The 19,358-nt window shown below is 37.5% G+C and overlaps 1 protein-coding gene across 1 annotated transcript; it reads right to left on the reverse strand.

The window, feature by feature from the left end:
• Positions 1-467: 467 nt before the first annotated feature.
• On the reverse strand, positions 468-13,109 carry LOC141403102 (very long chain fatty acid elongase AAEL008004-like). Its single transcript, XM_073985263.1, has 5 exons — positions 12,837-13,109; positions 12,692-12,769; positions 12,453-12,615; positions 783-919; positions 468-680 (listed from the first exon to the last, which is right to left on the reverse strand). Exons 1-5 carry the CDS (start codon positions 13,107-13,109, stop codon positions 468-470), a joined length of 864 nt encoding a protein of 287 aa, XP_073841364.1.
• Between the last annotated feature and the right edge of the window lie 6,249 nt (positions 13,110-19,358).

A 19,358-nucleotide genomic window follows, 5' to 3' on the forward strand; every position in this document is an offset into this window, starting at 1 on the left:
TGTGTGGGAGGTAGCCGAAGGAGTGGACCAATTTACTCCATATTAGAACCTGATCGATATCTAAAAGTAATAATACGATGTGCAAAGCTTGGACCAAATCGATTGCTCCCTTCGAGAGTTATCGTTCACACCATTTTACAGACAAATTTTGAACGTTTGTGGGGAAGGTACCCGAAGAATTGGACCTATATGGCCCATCTTCGAACTTAAACTAAGTTTGGACAAAATATTACGATACCCAAAATTTGGTTCGAATCAGTTGATCCGTTCGAGAGATATCGTGCGCACCAGCGTGGCTAAATCGACTCCAAATTGTCTGAAACGAATTTCGTCCAAACGTACTTGGGGTCCAAAACCGTTATTTGGATGAGGCACGTCTTTGGTCGTATCAAAGTTTATATACCCTTTCTAGCCTAAAGGCTGAGAGTATAACTACAATAATGAATGAATGATGAAAAATAATTAACCTAATCCTGTTTGAGAGCAGCTGCTTGTTTGGCATCATTATTAGCGATGTTTTTCCTATTCTCCCGTTTATAGTTTTCAACGTAGAATGCGGAAAACAGGTAAATGAAAAGACCGGCATCCAGCGTCAAACCAATTCCAATAATTTTGTTATAGGCACAATTTGGTTGGAATTGAATTTGAATTGTGAGAATAAAGACGATGACGAATTGGACCTGTAAAAAAATAAAAAAAAAAATATATTTAATTAGGAATGTTGGTTTATGCAGACCAATGATCGCTGATCACAATTGCTGGTCTGGCGGTGTTTTACTTACGATTTGCAAAATTGTGATATATCTCTTCCACCACAAATATTTTTGGATTTTAGGTCCCATGGCAGCTAACATATAGTAAGCGTACATAATGATGTGGACGAAGGAATTGACGAGGCAAACAATTGTTCCTTGACCGCCTGAAAGGTAGAGAATTGAAAATAAGTAAACTTTCAAGCAATAAATCTGATTAATCCAAGTGCTAAGAGTCATAAAGGTGGCACCGAACCAATACCAGAGAATGTATACCGCCCAGTTAGAATGAAAAAAAAATTCTCCAAATTATATTAAAATTGTGGTGGTACAGGGTATCATACAGTCGGCCCGCCCGACTTTGATCTTGTTTGCAATCTGTTTGTTAGCCATGATGACTATAAATGTAGAAAACTTCATCATTACACCTGCGGTTTTACTTGTCGAATATCCAATGGAATTGTGGAACTCGAACGAATAAAAAATTTCCACCTAACAACCAATATAATACATATCTAGAATTGTTATACCCTACACCACTATGTGGTAAGGGGTATTACGTCTTTGTGCATTTGTATGTAACATACAAAAGGAAACGAAATAGACCCATAGTTCCTTTTGGGGATATACATATAATCACTTTCTGAGTCGATTTATGCATGTCCGTCCTTCTGTCCATGTATTTTTGTTCGCAACGTACAGGTCGCATTTTTTGTCCGATTCAGCTGAAAATTGGGGACTACAGCTTTTTTAGCCATAGGAAGAACGCTATTGCTTTTGGTGAAAATCGGTTCAGATTTGGATATAGCTCCCATATATATTTTCGCCCGATTTGACGTATTTGCTGCACCAAACACGCTATATACGTCCAATTTTGATGAAATTTTGAATGTGTGACTGAATTCCGTCTAGAAATAAATGTGCCGAATTATATCGAAATCGGTTCAGATTTGGATATGGCTCCCATATATATGTTCGCCCGATTTCACGAATTTGCTGCTCCAAACACGATTTCAATGATATTTGGAATGTGTGACTGAATTCGTTCTGGAAATAAATGTGCCAAATTATATCCAAATCGGTTAAGATCTGGATATAGCTCCGATTTATATTTTACATATTCACAGTGGTGTAGGGTATCATATAGTCGGCCCCGCCCGACTTTGATACTTTCCTTACTGGTTTTTCTTTTGTCTTCTATCGCACCATGTCATCAATCACAAGATCCTATTAGCATCAGCAATTTGATTTGATAATCATAGAGTCCCTGGCATAATTATTTTGACAAGTTTGAAAAATGATGTGTTTGGTTTTTTTTACCAGATTAGTCTTCTGGATAATCCTTTACTAGAGTACTTAAAATTAGTAATACATTTTAGCTATTTAAATGCACTCTTTTTAGGTCTCAACAATTAAAATGTCTTATTTATACTTTTGATTATTATCAGTTACGGTACAACTAACATATTTCACGCACATCTGTACCTTTATGGACCCATTTACGGATCGATATTTCAATGATATAGGGATATTTTAGAGATTTATAATTAAACAACATTTTCCATGGTTTTCTTCCATGATCTCGGAATATTTTACGGCTTTTATTAGACTAACCCCCATTATTATAAGTATTCTTTTTTTATAGTTTGGATTTACTGAACAGATTTATAGCGTTCCGGTTAATTTATAGTTAAAAGTAATGATTGAATTCCAAGGAGGAGCTTCTTGGAATTAACTTTTAATGTAAAAATTATATTTTTAATGCCTCTAAATTGGTTTATTTTGCGTTTTCAAATCCATCAGATAGTAAAAACACATGTAATAATGGCCCTAAGAACATTTTTTCTCTAACATTTTTCTCTTACAAATGTGATACTTGAAGAAAATTATTTTAAGTTTGATTCCGAAATACGCTCCAAACGTGTTCCACAATCGCAGTAGCGATGTTCTGCCAATGAATTCAAAACACTTCGATCAGTTTACTATAACGTTGTTATGAAAGATCATTCAAAGTGCCAAAATGTTCATAACAGTTCACACCATTAACAATATCCCAGTATTTTAAATGGTGGATAAGATTATTCTGATGCCTGGGAGCATTTAGCAATGGAAATAGCGTCAAAAAGATACCCAACTGTTTGGCGTTGTTTTCACTCAAGCTTTACGAACGGTGTATTTTAAGATGAATTATACTCAAATATGTATATGTTTATGTCCACAATCCCTGCTAGCATTTCGAAGTGAGTTACTCCATCTACAAAAAAAGCAATCGACTCTTATTTTCTGTAAAAGAACGACACTTTAGCATTTTACAATAACAATTTTATTGCAGTGCAGTTTGATCGTCTTAAATAACTACATAAGCTTTGTTCTAGAACTAAAAAGTTTTTAAAATTTTTACGACTTTTACACATTTTACCCGAAAACCCGTTCACGTACACAAAAAAGTTGTAAAATGTTGATTTCTCTTTAAACAAAAATGGCGCTGAATAACGCTCTCTTTAAAAACTTTTTACTCGACAAATTTGGGCGTGTAAAAAATAGTAACATGATTGCTGGCGTCTGATTGGCTGGTACGTTGACTTTGACATTTGTTCCAGCTTTTTGACGTTTTTTCCATTTTTGCGTTCCCGAACTTTTCGAAAAAATTTTCGTGTGAAAACAATTTTTCTCTCTTTTACGAGTTTTACTATTAAAAAGTACGGGAACAAAGCTATAGTGCCAGCAAAAAATATGGAATAGCGATTATTAATTGTTTACACAAACAATCCTCACTACGCACGACTATCGCGTGTGCAGACACTTTCTATCGCCTATGCAGACACTACTGATTGTTTACATTCATTTATGAAGTGTGCAAACTTGAATTAATGTATAAGCCATTAGTCAAACCGATGCTTATATATGCAGTGGTATACATGTTCGCTTTGTACTCTTAATGTCCTGGGTTTGATTCCCAGGCCCTCCACACAACACAACATTTTTAAAACTACATAATTAAAATAGACGACTATTTCAACTAAGGTATATATAATAATAGGTAGATCAGCGCGAGCCGAAACAGCCACCTTTGGAAAAATTTAAAAAGAGTCTGCCAAAGTGGGTTTGGCAGTCAACGGCGATAAGACGAAGTTTATGCTATCAACACGCAAGTCGTCCAGTATACTCGGACCAACTGTGGATGTTGATAATTATAAATTTGAGATAGTAAATGACTTTATCTACCTCGGCACCGCCATATATAAAATCAACAATATAAGCCTCGAAATAAAGAGAAGAATAATATTGGCCAACAAATGCTACTTTGGTCTAAGTAAACAGTTTAAAAGTAAAACCACCTCTCGTCAAACAAAACTTACGCTCTACCAGACACTCATACTACCCGTACTTATGTATGGATCTGAAGCATGGGTACTTGCGAAAGCAGATGAGGCAGAACTTGGTGTGTTTGAGAGAAAAATTCTTCGAAAGATTTATGGACCAATATGCGTTGACGGTGAATACCGACGTAATGTAAATGTAAATGAACCAGGAGCTATACCAGCCGACCGACATCGATATAGTAAAACGTATCAAACTACAACGATTGCGTTGGCTTGGCCATGTCAGCAGGATGGATAAAGATGTCCCCGCCAAAAAGGCATTTGAATACGAGCCACTTGACGGTTTACGCCCCAAGGGAAGGCCAAAACTCCGATGGAAGGACCAAGTTAAAGAAGATATCACAGAACATGCCATCCAAAATTGGAGAAGTAAAGTAAAAGATCGGTGCGTATGGAAATCTATTCTTAGTTCGGCTTATGGAACAAGACGTTCTGTTTAATACAAAAGCCATCTAAGTAAGTATTTCAACTAAGAAAAGTTCTTTAAAATCATCAGCGTACGTAAAAATACTTTAAATAACATTTCCAATCGTTTCATTTCGTATTATCAAAAACGTTTGGTGGTTGATAAAATTCACTGTGGTATGCTGATGCTAACTTATAGGGTTGTTAAGCAATCACATGTGTGTGTGTGGCTGAGTGTGTCATTGACAATACACACGGCAAACGTTTCCCAAAAATACTTCTTGTTTCGGTGGTGAATGAAACAACTCGGCAAAGCATAGCCGAAGTTACCTTTCAGCAATCGTACCGTTTCCATCTTTTTACATTGAAAAGTTTGTGTTTTTGTTTTGGTTGTGAGAATGAAACGATTCAGAGAAGCTGAAAAGTTTGTGGCTTCGTGTGATTGGTACGGGAATCGTTTTGTTTGTTTCCGTTCATTGGCTATGAGACAATGTCTTAGAATACCAACTTTACTTCTGTGATGGGGCCTGCTGGACTCCTATGGAATACCACTTGGTTTTTCTTTGAGAAATCCTACTGATTTTGAATAAGTAGACCAACTCTCCGTTTAAAGAGTTTTATAGCAGTTCTTTTGATTTGCTACGAAAAATCATACTGAAAAGACATAGATTGGGTTATTGTAATTCAATAAAATTCAATAAAAATCTCATACAGAAACTGATTAAAAAATCGTTTGAAAGTGGTTTATGGGTGAGGGTTTCCTATCGAATTACCTTATATATAAGATTTTATTTAATATTAAATACAAACTCATCAAAGTATTGTTGCGGAATTCGATTTAACTTAATTCCGCGTAGACGTTCTTTTATTCTCCGATACGATTTGACTTTACTTCGCTCAACTTCACTTCGTTACTAAGCACACAACTTAAGTCATTCAGGTATTCAGGTTAGTCTTTTTTGTAAATATTTTTACACAATATGCAATTTGTATGTAACATATCGATGCCTTACTTTCTCAACCTCGTATCTTAAAAAATGCGATTTTGACTTGTTTATATGATACGATTGCTATTTTTGTATTTTGTTAATGCAACCACGGTTGCCACCAGTTAAAAAAATTGCCTACCAAAATTGTCCGAAAATGTTACCAAAAAGTTACCAACAAATTAAAGCTGTGTTTTTACTTGCCTGAGGTTACCATTTTTACCATTTGTTACCATTTTTAACCTGCAAAGCGTTCCTTAACCCCAAAAAGTGGTAAAACTGGCTGCAATTTTTAAGAGAGGAGAGAGAGCACATATGCCTTTCTCTTCTACCACAGGCTACCAGACAAATTTCTGCAGGTAAAAAATGACAGAACTGATTTTTCGACTTTTATTTGACGTTTATTTCACAATGAAGAAAAAAAAATGGAAGAAAGACAGAAGAAAAAGTCGAATGCTGACAAAAGTAAATTGAAAACTGTGAAATAAAAGACGAAATTTGATTTTTTATGTTTCTTTTTGACATTGCTACCAGATCTACCATTTTTCCGTTTCTTTACTTTTCTGGTAAAAATGTTCATAAGAGAGCAATTTTGAGAAATTTTGACACTTTTCTCTTTTACCACTCTTACCTTTAACAAGTAAGAAAAGCGTTAAGTTCGGTCGGGCCGAACTTTCTATACTCTCCACCACAAATTTCAGCCATTTCGGTGGATTAATGTGGCCACAACCTTCAAAATACCGAAATTCGGAAGGTACCGTTCTATGGGGGCTATATGATGGCGTGGACCTATACCTACAAATTTCGGGGGGAAAGTTTTATACGCCTAAAGAAGACTAAATACCAAATTTCAGCCATCTCGGTGTGATAATGAGGCTAAAACGTTCAAAATATCGAAAATCGGGAGATATTGTTTTATGGGGGCTATATCAACACGTGGACCTATGTTATGTTATGGTAGAAATGTTTCTTAGCCTCTGGAAACACAAAATACAAAGTTACAACCGATTCTTTGGTCAAATGGGTCTAATACATTCAAAATATATTAAAATGACGCGTATTTTATAAGGGGCCTTATGTGGGGGCTATACCAAAACGTGGACCTATAACCCAACTTTGGTAGGAATGTTTTCTGGCCTCTGAAGACACAAAATACCAAATTACAACCAATTCTGTGGTCAAATGGGTCTAATACATTCAAAATATATTAAAATGACGCGTACTTTATATGTGGCCTTATATGGGGGCTATACCAAAACGTGGACCTATATAACCCAACTTTGGTAGGAATATTTTTTGGCCTCTGGAGACACAAAGTACCAAATTACAACCAATTCGGTGGTAAAATGGGCCAAATATCTTAAAAATTCCTTAAAACGACGACGCGTCACGCGTCATTTTGTATGGGGGCTATACGAAAGCGGGGACCTACATAGCCCGCTTTCAATACCAAAAGTCCTACGTAAATATAACATATTTTCCCAAAATTTCATCAACCTACGTCAATCCGTTAGGACGCTAGAGTGATTTCCACAGACGGACAGACGGACGGACATGGCTATATCGATGTAGAATTGCACGCTGATCAAGAATATATATATATACTTTGTGGGGTCTACAATGATTATTTCGAGTAGTTACAAACGTAGTGACAAACTTAATATACCCCCATCCTATGGTGGAGGGTATAAAAAAGTAAAGGAACAAAGCTTAAATTTGCCATTTCGTTTCTTACACATCGAACTATGCATCGGAATCCCTGTAAAATGTATGTATGTATATTTTCTAGATCAAGGCATATTTACAAAAGGTACAAAAAATATAAACATAAAATTCGCGAGTTTATAAAGAAAACCCAAAAATTGCAATAGTGTCAAATGTTCCTAATATGCTCCGAAATGGCGCGATTTGAGAACAAATTGGTCCAGAACGCTTTGATAATGATTTTAAATTAGATTACAAAAAATAAAAATTTTAATGAAAAGCAAACATGCTGTTATAACAGATAAAATTAAAAAATGCATTACTGAACTTCAATGCATTTGGTGCGGAACCTTTTTTGCGATAGAGAAAAAATTACACCTTATTTCTTTATAGTTTTTCATGCTCTACACGGCTATGTGGTGGTATTTTCGATATCTGCAAAAAAGTGCAAAAAGTTATATCCCTACTGTGCATGTCGTTATATATGTATAAAGTTAAAGTTCAAAATCTGAGGTTATATTCAGATTATGACGATCAGAAATGTGCCTGACTGAAATGATAACATTAGATCCGACATGAGTATGTATATATGTTAAGACGAAATACGTTCGCCCGATAACTTTCGAAGGGGTTAACCGATTTGGTCAATACTTTGTACAATGCAATACTTTTATACAAATGTATATTTAATTCCTTGTTTTTTTACCGCAGGTATTTCAACATTGAACTTGGGCTATGTTTGAAAAATATTACGCTGTGCAAATTTTGGTCCAAATTGGTTACTTTGTTTGAGAATTATCGTGCTCATCAGAGATTTGAGTTAGTTAGTTGTGCCGTAGGATTATAACTTTCAAGCCTTGATCTCAGGTTTAATGGATAATTCCAAGAAAAATGTGTTGTTGTAATCAAGACCACACGAATGCATTAAACTTTTGTGGGAGATGTACCAGAAGAACTTAACCGATGTGGTCCAACTTCGAACTTTGTGTAAGCTTTGAATAAATTTTTCCATGTGTAAAGTTTGAAATAAACCGCGTACTGCCTACGTGTTTTACAGTTACTATCACCAATCATTTTGATAAGTGATGTTGTTGTTGTTGTAACAGTATATGATATGCTTGATAGTTCATTCTTCTTCTTGATCTGACTCTGGGTCTATATCCAGTTCTAGGAACGTGGCTGCTCCGATCGGTTGTAACAGCTACGAAAGCTTACCATTGAGTTGCTCTATTGGAAGAATTTTTTGTCTCCTCACATAGAGGGTCCACTGAAGACATTAGGAGGCAGCCTGTTGCTGTTCTCAAGGCTACATTCTGACAGGTTTGAACATTTTTCTATTGCCTTGCACCACAGTCAAACCTATCGGGTTATATTGGTCAACAAGGTTTCTTTATCTGAACACCAAATGCTGCCTGCTAAGAACTTGAGGACCTTGTTCCTATATTTCAGCTTGTCGCAGATAGCTGTGGCATGCGTGGACGACGTCAACATGCTGTCGAATGTGACCCCTAGAATCTTGGGTTAGTTAGTGGTCGGATTTCTATTACCATCGACCATGACATTCAGTGCTTACCTCTGCAGTCCATGTGGTGAACAGAGTTGACTTAGATTTAGCGGCGGATGTTTGCATATTCCTCGCGTGGAAAATGGTGGTAAGATCAGTCAAATAGGAGTTGAAACTTTCACAAATGCAAAAGTACCTGACGCCTAGATCGCACAATCATCCGCATACGTTAAATCTCAATGCCATCTGGAGGGTTTGGAATACTGGAGAGGTTAAACAGTTCCGGAGATATAACCCACCACGAACGACTGGCTTCAAACACGAACGACTACGTTTAAAACTTGGCCGACGGGTAGTTTAGTCAGTGTCCCCAAACAAATCAAACTCTTGTAATAAGTGCGAGCGCCACCATCACTGTCCTATCGCACGGCTTGCTCAGGTTGTGGAGATGTCGTTGAGCGCTGTTGTCGTACTGTGCTGCTTACAGATCCCATGCTGATGAACGGCAACTAGGTAACTATTTCTGTACTGTAGTAAATCCTCAAGCCTTTGATACTATGGACGAAAAAAACTAAATCGGTCTATACGATTCACCTTTGCTGTCACTGCTGTCACTAGAGTTGTGTCTTTCATGAACGAACCGGTTCCAAGAAACGATTCCGTGCAAAGAACGAACGGATCCGTATCCAGCACATTCGTTTATGTCGTTCATTTAGATCCCTGATGGCCAAGACATTGCTGCTTACAAAATTAGCAGCAGAACCACCATAACTAGTTTTACACACAAAATCTACACACACAAGCTGCGTTAGCGCAAGCATCACAAATTATCAAACACAACACAATCAATGATTCAGTTAGCTGATATCGTTCAATAGGTCATATCGTTCAGTAGCTCATGTCGTTCAGTAGATCATATCGTTCATCTCGTTATTTCAACTTCTCTGGTTCTTGTTTCTTCTTTCGTTCATATTCAAAATCACCACCACCATTTTTTGCACACAAACTCGCACAAGCTGCGTTAACGCAAGCATCACAAACTGACACACACAAAACAATCAAGCAGAGAAGAGGAACCATGAACGATATTTAAAAGAAAATGATGGACTAAAATGTTTTATTGAATGAAAAAGAGCCAACGAACGAAGTGAAAGATCCGGATATTTTTGGTGAACGGAATGAAAAAGATCGATCCGCTCAACGAACGAGATTGCCCAACACTAGCTGTCACCCTTTCCGGGCATCACTAGCGGAATCACCCTGCCAATTTTCCAGACTTCGGGAACGATGTAGGTGACTAGCGAAAGCATTACCATGGAGATTCCATTAGGGCCCAACGCTTTGGATGATTTTGCGTTTTTGATTATATTCGCATTGTATATTACGGTGGTTCCTCCTCATCAGGAAGAGATCTAATGCGAGGTAGTATTCTTCTCTTTGCCCTGTCACACGGGGTGTTGTCAATTAAAATAAGGTGCGCGCATATTCGCAGTCAGTGTAACATCGCCAAACGAGACCATGACTTAACCGTTGCCCACAATTCACTTATTCCGTCTACAATATTGCTACTTTTCTGAAGATTTAGCCACTTGTTCCGTTTATATTCACCGACTAACCTGTTTGCTTCCAATGTGAGCTGCATGATTCTAGGGTCACTGGGGTTGGCTCGCTCATTTGCTAACCCTGTCGCCTCTGCTGGGAAATTTGGTCTCACTTGTGGTATTCGACGAACATGTACATATATGGCGATCGCTGCAGCAGTGATAATGTCTCGGAACGTCCCTCGTCCCTCCTCTCGAAAAATAATATCTTTGTAACACAAGGCCTTGCTATGGCAAAAATTCCATGACGGTGGTCCAACAGCCTGTAAACTTCGTGCTTGATACACGTTTGGGTGGAATATAAAGCCATACAAATCGTTTACTCCGTTCAAGAATTATCGTGCGCAGTCGTCAGGCATAGTGGTTTATAACACGAGCGTATAAAAATGTCCAAGCCAATGTATGGATCCGAACCACGGGTGAATGTTTTTTGGGTGAAAATCCTCGAAAGATCAATTTTCGTTGATGGTAAATAGGTACCTATCTCTAAAGCCACATTTTGAAACTTTCATATACACCTTATCAAGTCACAACGAATACGTTGGTCAGGTAATATTAATGAAAACAAGTAAAAAAAGTATCAGTCGGCTTCGCCGACAGAGATATACCCTCAGCCTATGTGAATTGAAACTTTCATCTACGAACAGACCGAATGTATTAAGGATCTTTTTAGAATTTGGTGGCCCTTTTTGGACATTTGAACTTGCCGACAAAAATGTGGATTAAGATTAAAGTTCAAAAGTGTTGCGTAGGAGGTACTTGAAGGAATCGACCGACATAGTTCATTATGGAAGTGGATCTTATTTTGGGAGTCATATATTTTTTATAGTCGTTTTAATGAGTCATCGTATAACTTTTGGACCAATACGTCAGCAAACATGGACTTGTCCACGGAAAACATAATATCGCTGTAAACAGGACCACAACGAACAGAATCGGTATACATTTCCAAAGGATCTTCGAACAGAACCTTAAATGGACTTAGACACAAATGTTGAACTTTTGCGTGGGAGGTAGCCTAAGGAAATGACCGATATGGGCCATTTTAGAAGTAAAACTAAATTTGGACAAAATATTAGGAGATCAAAATTTTGGACCAAACTGGTTGCCCCGTTCAAGAGACATCGTGCATACCATTTTAGTGATATTTTTAAAAATTAGAGGGAAATTCCAGAAGTTATGGACCGGTAATACCCATCTTTGAACTGAAACTAAGTTTGGACCGAATTGGCTGATCCGTTCGAGAGTTATCCTGCGCTCCAGCCAGACAAACCGACAGACGGACGGACGTTGCTAAATCAACTTCAAATTGTCTGAAACGGATTTCGTGCAAACATACTTGGGGTCTGAAACCAGTATTTCGATGAGGCCCATTTTGCCCGTATCTATATATGCTCGTTATGATATAAAGATTGTGAATCTAGTGGAAAAGGGCATTTGAATACTATTCTAAGGAGGATTCATCCACACGTACAAAGCCAAAACTTTCCTGAGAACACAACTCAAAAGGTGATATATCGAAACATGGTATTACTGATTGCAGATGCGGCGTACAAAATCGGCACATTGAAAAAAAGTTCTACTTCGTCCCACCTAAATAAAGTAATTATATGATTGATTAAGTCTGGAGTTTCCCCCATTGGCTTAACTTCATCACTTTCCTCTTTGCAGAGAAAAATGTTTACAAAACGCACTGACAGCTTGCAAAATTTACTGATCGCTACCAATATCATGATTTCATCCCGGCGAAGGGAATTATCAGCTTGCAAATATTTTGTTCTGGTGTTTTTTTGGGAAAGCCGAAAAGTGAGCATCATTCTCATTAACATGAGAATACTCGATGCTTAAAGAGTTCAGGTTTTCACTAAAAAATCATCATTTCAAAAACTGAAAAGCCAATTGATAATTCCCTTCGCCGGGATGAAATCATGATATTGGTAGCGATCAGTAAATTTTGCAAGCTGTCAGTGCGTTTTGTAAACATTTTTCTCTGCAAAGAGGAAAGTGATGAAGTTAAGCCAATGGGGGAAACTCCAGACTTAATCAATCATATGATTGAATCTTCAACTAAAACAAAACAAACATAAAGTAATTATGTAATTTCTTTTTGTACATACCTGCAAAGTATTGAACACCAATAAGTGTGCCAATAGGCATCGAGGTATGATGATACAGATGGAGGAAACTAATTTGACGTTCTTTTTTGCGTAAAACAAAGAACACTGTATCCAATAATTCCGTAAGTTTGGCAATGTAATACAAATACACAGCTCTGGCCATCTGTAATTTTGAAATTTAAAATAAAAAATTTCGTTTTACAAACAACTAAAGTTCTTATCATTTTTCCTCAACTTACCCTCATTGATTTGGGATCAGTTCCATAACTAACAGCTTCACATTTGTAATTGTAATGACCCCAGCCGGACACGTAAAACTATGTGAAAATTGAATGCTTGTCATTATTATCCCAATGAAAAATAACTTAATACCCCGTAACTTACCTCATAAACAAGCACCGCACTAAATACAACCTGCAACGCATTATAAACTATCAGGGTATTCTTTAATTTGAATGCTTTACGATTCCGCATTATCCGTGGACCAGCATAAATACAGAAAAACAAATATACTCCCAATATCGTAAAGAGTGGAGTCAAAGATTCGGCCAAAAACCAGTCTTTTGTCCTGGCATCTCTTTCGGTTGTCAATAGGTCGGCCAATTCCTGTAAATAGGTTCGTGTAAAATTTTCAGACATCACCGTTGTCGCTGACATCTTCGTTGGTCTGTGGTTGAAAGTAAAATGAATCAATACGGTTGTAGGTTCTTAGATAAAGCTCTTTCGAATAAAAAACAAAAACAATACGAAATTGCAAAAATCGAAAATTGCTTTATGTTTTTTTATTTATTTCTCAATCCAGTTATTATTTTATAAATAATAAATTATTGTTTTATTTTTTGTTCGTAGATTAACTTTGAATTATTATTTTAAATGCATTTTTTTAGGTATATTGGACTCCGTTGCGATAGAGACTTGTTCGATGTTGTGTGCTCCTGAACACCTTGAGCATGTCGTCTGTAGTGTTGGGCAATCTCGTTCGTTGAGCGGATCGATTTTTTTCATTCCGTTCACCAAAAAGATCCGGATCTTTCACTTCGTTCGTTGGCTCTTTTTCATTCAATAAAACATTTTAGTCCATCATTTTCTTTTAAATATCGTTCATGGTTCCTCTTCTCTGCTTGATTGTTTTGTGTGAGTCAGTTTGTGATGCTTGCGTTAACGCAGCTTGTGTGAGTTTGTGTGCAAAAAATGGTGGTGGTGATTTTGAATATGAACGAAAGAAGAAAATAGAACCAGAGAAGTTGAAATAACGAGATGAACGATATGATCTACTGAACGACATGACTACTGAACGATATGACCTATTGAACGATATCAGCTAACTGAATCATTGATTGTGTTGTGTTTGATAATTTGTGATGCTTGCGCTAACGCAGCTTGTGTGTGTAGATTTTGTGTGTAAAACTAGTTATGGTGGTTCTGCTGCTAATTTTGTAAGCAGCAATGTCTTGGCCATCAGGGATCTAAATGAACGACATAAACGAATGTGCTGGATACGGATCCGTTCGTTCTTTTCACGGAATCGTTTCTTGGAACCGGTTCGTTCATAAACGACACAACTCTAGTCGTCTGTAGGCAATCGTTTTCTGTGTGAAATCGTTAAGGCTGCGAGAAATGCCTCAATGTTCTCATTTCTTTAACACGACAGTGTATTCGGCATTCTTCTTTGTATGTATGTATTTATGAATGAAGTTACAAACATTTGATAAAAAACTGCTTAACATTTTGCTTAAGTAGATAATCTTAACAAAACACAAAGCTAAAGGCAGAGAAAATTTTCAAAATAATGACTATTATTTATACAGGTTTAATAAAATTAAGTATGTATGTCAGTTCATATATTTGATTTGTATAATTTACGATCTTTTTTATCGTGTATCGTTAGGATCATTCCTATTTGGCCCAGATGCTAAAAAGTATAGAATATAAAATATTGTCAATTATTGAATAAAATATTATTGAATATTGAAATGAATATTAATAATCTACATCATTCTGAGTTCAAGGTTATTACAATATAACAATCAAGGTTATTACAGCGGAATCCTATGCAAATGCATATATGGTTTGGATGGTCGTAGAGACAACTCGTTTTATCACAAAATAAAACGAATTAGGCCCAGAAATTTTTGCATATTTTGACATATTTGCATAAAATGAGCATATGCAAAACCATATGCAAGGATTTGTGGCCTGAATATCCCACTGAAATGGCTAAAATTTGGTATTAAGTCTCCATTGAGGTATTTTGAAGGTTGTGACTTCAATATGCCACCGAAATTACTGAAATTTGGCATTTAGTCTTCGTTGGGGGTATAAAACTTTCCACATGAAATTTTTCCGCATAGGTCCACGTCTTCAGATAGCCCCCATAGAACGGTACCTTCCGATTTCCGATATTTTGAAGGTTGTGGACTCAACATCACACTGAGATGGCTGTCTTCGTTGGGGGTATAAAACTTTCCACCTGAAATTTGTCGGTATATGTATGTCCACGTCTTCATATAGCCCCTATAGAACGGTACCTCCCGATTTTCGGTGTTTTGAAGGTTGTGTCCTCAATATCCACCCCAAATGGCTGAAATATTAAGTCTTCCTTCGGTATTGCAAAGGTTGTGGCTTGGTCCGTAGATCTTTCGAAGAATTGTTCTCTCAAACACACCACGCGCTGCCTTACCACCAACTAGAGTGGTTTTCAAAAATCGATGTTTGATTTTTATATGCGAAACCCCTCTAAAGTGTTTAGTTTTGTTAGATTTTAAGATTGCCAAAGTTTGAACACAAAAGGAATATGTTAACACGTGCCGCTGGGGCCTCAAAGTTTCCATTTGCCCTATATGTAGCAAACATTAAAATCCGAACCAATTTTCAAAATTTTATGTAGGATTACTTGTTTAGTCACAGAAACGAACTAGTAAAAATTTCTCATCGATTGGACAATAAATGTGATCTTTAGAGAAATTTTGTGAAAATTCACCTTTGGCCCCAAACATATTACTATGGAAACTTTGAGGCCCCATATTCCGATTGTGTTCAAACTTTGGAAATCTTAAAATCTAACAAAACTACACAATTTAGGGGGTGCCGCATAAAAAACCGACATCGATTTTTTCCTTTTGAGTTAAAACCAGTCTAGCTTCCACTTTTCGGAATCATACATCATCACGGGTAGTATCAATGATTTGTAAAGTGTTGTTTTTGTTTGACGAGATGTGACAAATGTTTGCCAGTACAATTATTCTTCTGTTAATGGCGGTGCCGAGGTAGATGAAGTCTTGAACTACCTTAAACTTACATGAACCAACTTCCACACTTGGTCCGAGTTCTATGGGCGCATTGCGCATCGATACCATCAACCTTATCTTTTCGTCGTTTACTGCCAGACCCAATTTAGTAGATTCTCTTTCGACCTTCTTACAGGTATCAGCAATTGCCTGATCGACCCATGATATCAATATCGTCAGCGTAAGCAAGTAACATTTGGCTAATGGTGTAAGTTGTGCCATTTCTTCCAACATCTGCATCTCGTATAACCTTTTCCAGCAGAATGTTGAATGAGCTTTGCGGGGATACCAAATTCAGACATAGCTTGGAATACCTTTGAACGTAGCGAGCTGTGGAAGGCTGCCTTATAATCGACAAAAAGGTGGTAGGTGTCGATCTGCATCTCTTGGGTCTTCTCCAGTCGTCAATGGTGGATTTGCGAGGTTTAAAGCAACATTGGTATGGGCCAATTATTGCATTGGCCATAGGCTTTAGTTGTTCGCGCAATATCCCTGACACTATTATAAAAGCAATAGGGAGCAAACTTATGCCCCATAGTTAGAGCACACACTCTTATCTCCTTTATTGTGGACATGACACAGGTTGTTCAGGTTCCAATCGTCAGGTATGCCTTCTTCCTGCCAGATGGTGCTAACTGGCTGATGAATACACCTTAGGCAACGTGCCGCATCCAGTTTTGAACAGCTCGGCTGGTTGGCCATAGGATCATGCTGCCTTATTATTCTTCAACCGGTTTATTGCTGTCATGTTGGCCGGGCGGTATACATTCAGTAGGAACTTCTTGGATTGGATCTGTGGTATCTTCGTTGCCCTCCCTGAGCGCACTATCTGTATCAGTTACCAAATTACCTTGAGGATGTGCCTGTGCCAATCCGGAAAAAACGTTTCTCCTCTCTCCTTTTCTCCACATACCTCTCTCTTGTGTTACGCTCTGCTACTCATTGTAGACTCTACATTGTAGAGTCTACAATGTAGAGTAGACTTATATGCCGCATTTTTCTCTACGGTAGCAACACGACACGACGATATGTTGTGATTGCAGCTTACCGATGTTTAACTTTCGTGTTGTGTCTGTTTGTACTTTATTTGCTCCGTTTGATCGGGTACGTACCTTTGCTGCAATAGGTGGTGGTCCAAGTCTATATTTGCTCCTCGGAACGAACGTACATCCAACACGCTCGATGAATGTCCTCCACTTATCACAACGTGATCAATTCGATTTCTTGTTTTCTGATCTGGAGGTGCCTTTTTGAATATCGAGATGCTTAAATCTGGAACTGCTAACTACCACATTTTTTGCCGCTGCGAAGTCCATCAGCCTCAATCCATTGTCAGATATTTTACTATGGAGAATGAATTGCCCCACTGTTGGACCAAACAGATTGTTACGAAATTGTGTCTGTTGTCATTGTTGAGAAAACATTCAAAGTGTGCCTGTTTTTTTATTGTATTCAGAAGTGAAAGTGCATACAAAAAATCATGAAGTTTGATGATCTGAAAGTGGAGCAACTCAAGAGAGAATTGAGTAAACTGGAGTTGTCGACCACAGGCAATTCAGCAGAACTACAAAAGAAGTTGATAGATGAATTCCAGCGGCGTGGCATCGACATCAGTACGTACGAATTTTAATATAAAGAAGAACTTGAAGTAAATACATGTGCAACTACGAGCACCATGGATTTATACACAATGTTCGTCGCTATAATGGAAAAATTACAAGAAGCACAAGCCAACAACGAGAAGCTGTTAGCTGAAGTTCAAGAAAGTTCTAAAGCCAACAACGAGAAATTGTTAGCTAAAGTTGAAGAAAGTTCTAGAGCCATAAAACCAGAAACTTCAAGGAGTTTCGGATGTTATGAACGGCAGAGTGGATAACCTTGAAATACAAGTCAGCAAATTTGATGAAAAGCTTTCCAAGTAAGAGGGGACGTTGATGGTAAATTGTACGATATGGAAACAAACATTAAAAACCTTCAATGCCAAGGTGGACCTCAGAGAATTATTCCAGAAACCTTATAGCATAATAAAGGCCCCTTGTTTTGATGACACCACTCCGTTCAATGTGTTTAAATTCCACTTTGATACAGTTGCTGTTAGGACCCCGGAAAGAGGCACTCCATTGCACCGCATTTTAACTGACCCTTTGGCATTGCATTTTAACTGAACCTTTGGCACTGCATTTTAACTGACCCTTTGGGGTAGAATAGGAGGCAGTCCAGAGCACGTGTTTTGAATAACAAAATAAAATGCATTTATTATTTGTGTAAAACAAAAATATTAATAACTTTATTAAATTAAAACAAATTATGAAAATTCTCTATTGAATTCAATCGCAAACATGTGTGTTCCTCTGCTCTTCACTTAATCCAAGCTTAAGTGCTTTTGCTTCAACTGGTAAATGGGTTTGATATTGTCTTCCCATCACCAGTTAAGATTTCGACATGTACTCCAACAGCACTCCATTGGGAAATTTTCTTCGCGTGAGTTACCGGAAAAATGTTCACAAATTAAATATTATTTAGTTTGTATTAACAAATGTTTAGAAATGTTAACACGATTATCTCTTTTTGGAAATATATTCCGCTGCCTGTAGAGATGTACAAACTGATTTATGTACATGTAGGGATCTCTAACAACTGCTAATAAAATGTAGTGAACGGAGTGCCTTTTTCACGACTCCGTTTGCACTGCATCCGGATGCTGTTAAATTGTGAGGAATTGGAGTGCCTTTTTCACGACTCCGTTGAACTGCCTCCGGATGTTGTTAAAATGTGACAAATGGATGTGATTCTTTGGATTGCATCCAAATGCGGTTAAAATGTGAGGAATGGAGTGCCTTTTTCACGACTCCGTTTGAACTGCATAACAACATGCCGTGAAAGAACTAGTCTACATTGCACTACTTCCAATTTATTTTGCTGGGAATATGCAACAGAAATAGTCATGATGACATAATGGATGCTCTACAACGCAAGTATAAGAAATATACCGAATGGAATTGCGTGGTAGAGACCAAAATGCCAATGAGAGTCTACAGGACTTTGCGTTGGGTGTTGAACGTTTGGTACAGGTGACTTATCCAGGAGAAAATCATCCTCTTTTGGATCAATTCAAGATCGAGGCATTTGTGAATGGCATTCGCGATCCTGAAGTCAAACATGTAGTGTTACACGAAAGTCATCATTTGAAGAAACCATCTGCTTCGCACTTGCACAGGAAACGGCAAAAAATAATTTCTTAACCACAAATATGGAAGGTGCGAAACGTCGAGGTTATAACTGAAAATGAGAGAAGTATAATGAATGGCATAAAAGAGGCTGTTATTCAGGCAATAAATGAACAGCAGAGCAAAGCTAAAGTAAAGTGTTTTAACTGCGGTAAATTTACATATACATGTACAGTGTGTCGACAAAATGATTGTGAGGGTGCTTCAAATTCTACCAATAATCCTGCAACGGCTCTGTGTACTTCTACTAGTAGTGCTGCTGCTACTTCGCAACAGCAAAATGTATCTGCGGTTGATGGCAGTAGTGATGTGCATATTTGGTTTGACAATTTGGCCACTGAGATGAAGAATAACATTGATAGACATATGCAGAATTGTACGGAAGACCTCCA

Source organism: Musca autumnalis, unplaced genomic scaffold, assembly GCF_047663935.1.
Source record: "Musca autumnalis isolate F117 unplaced genomic scaffold, ASM4766393v1 scaffold_4, whole genome shotgun sequence".
Taxonomy (NCBI): domain Eukaryota; kingdom Metazoa; phylum Arthropoda; class Insecta; order Diptera; family Muscidae; genus Musca; species Musca autumnalis.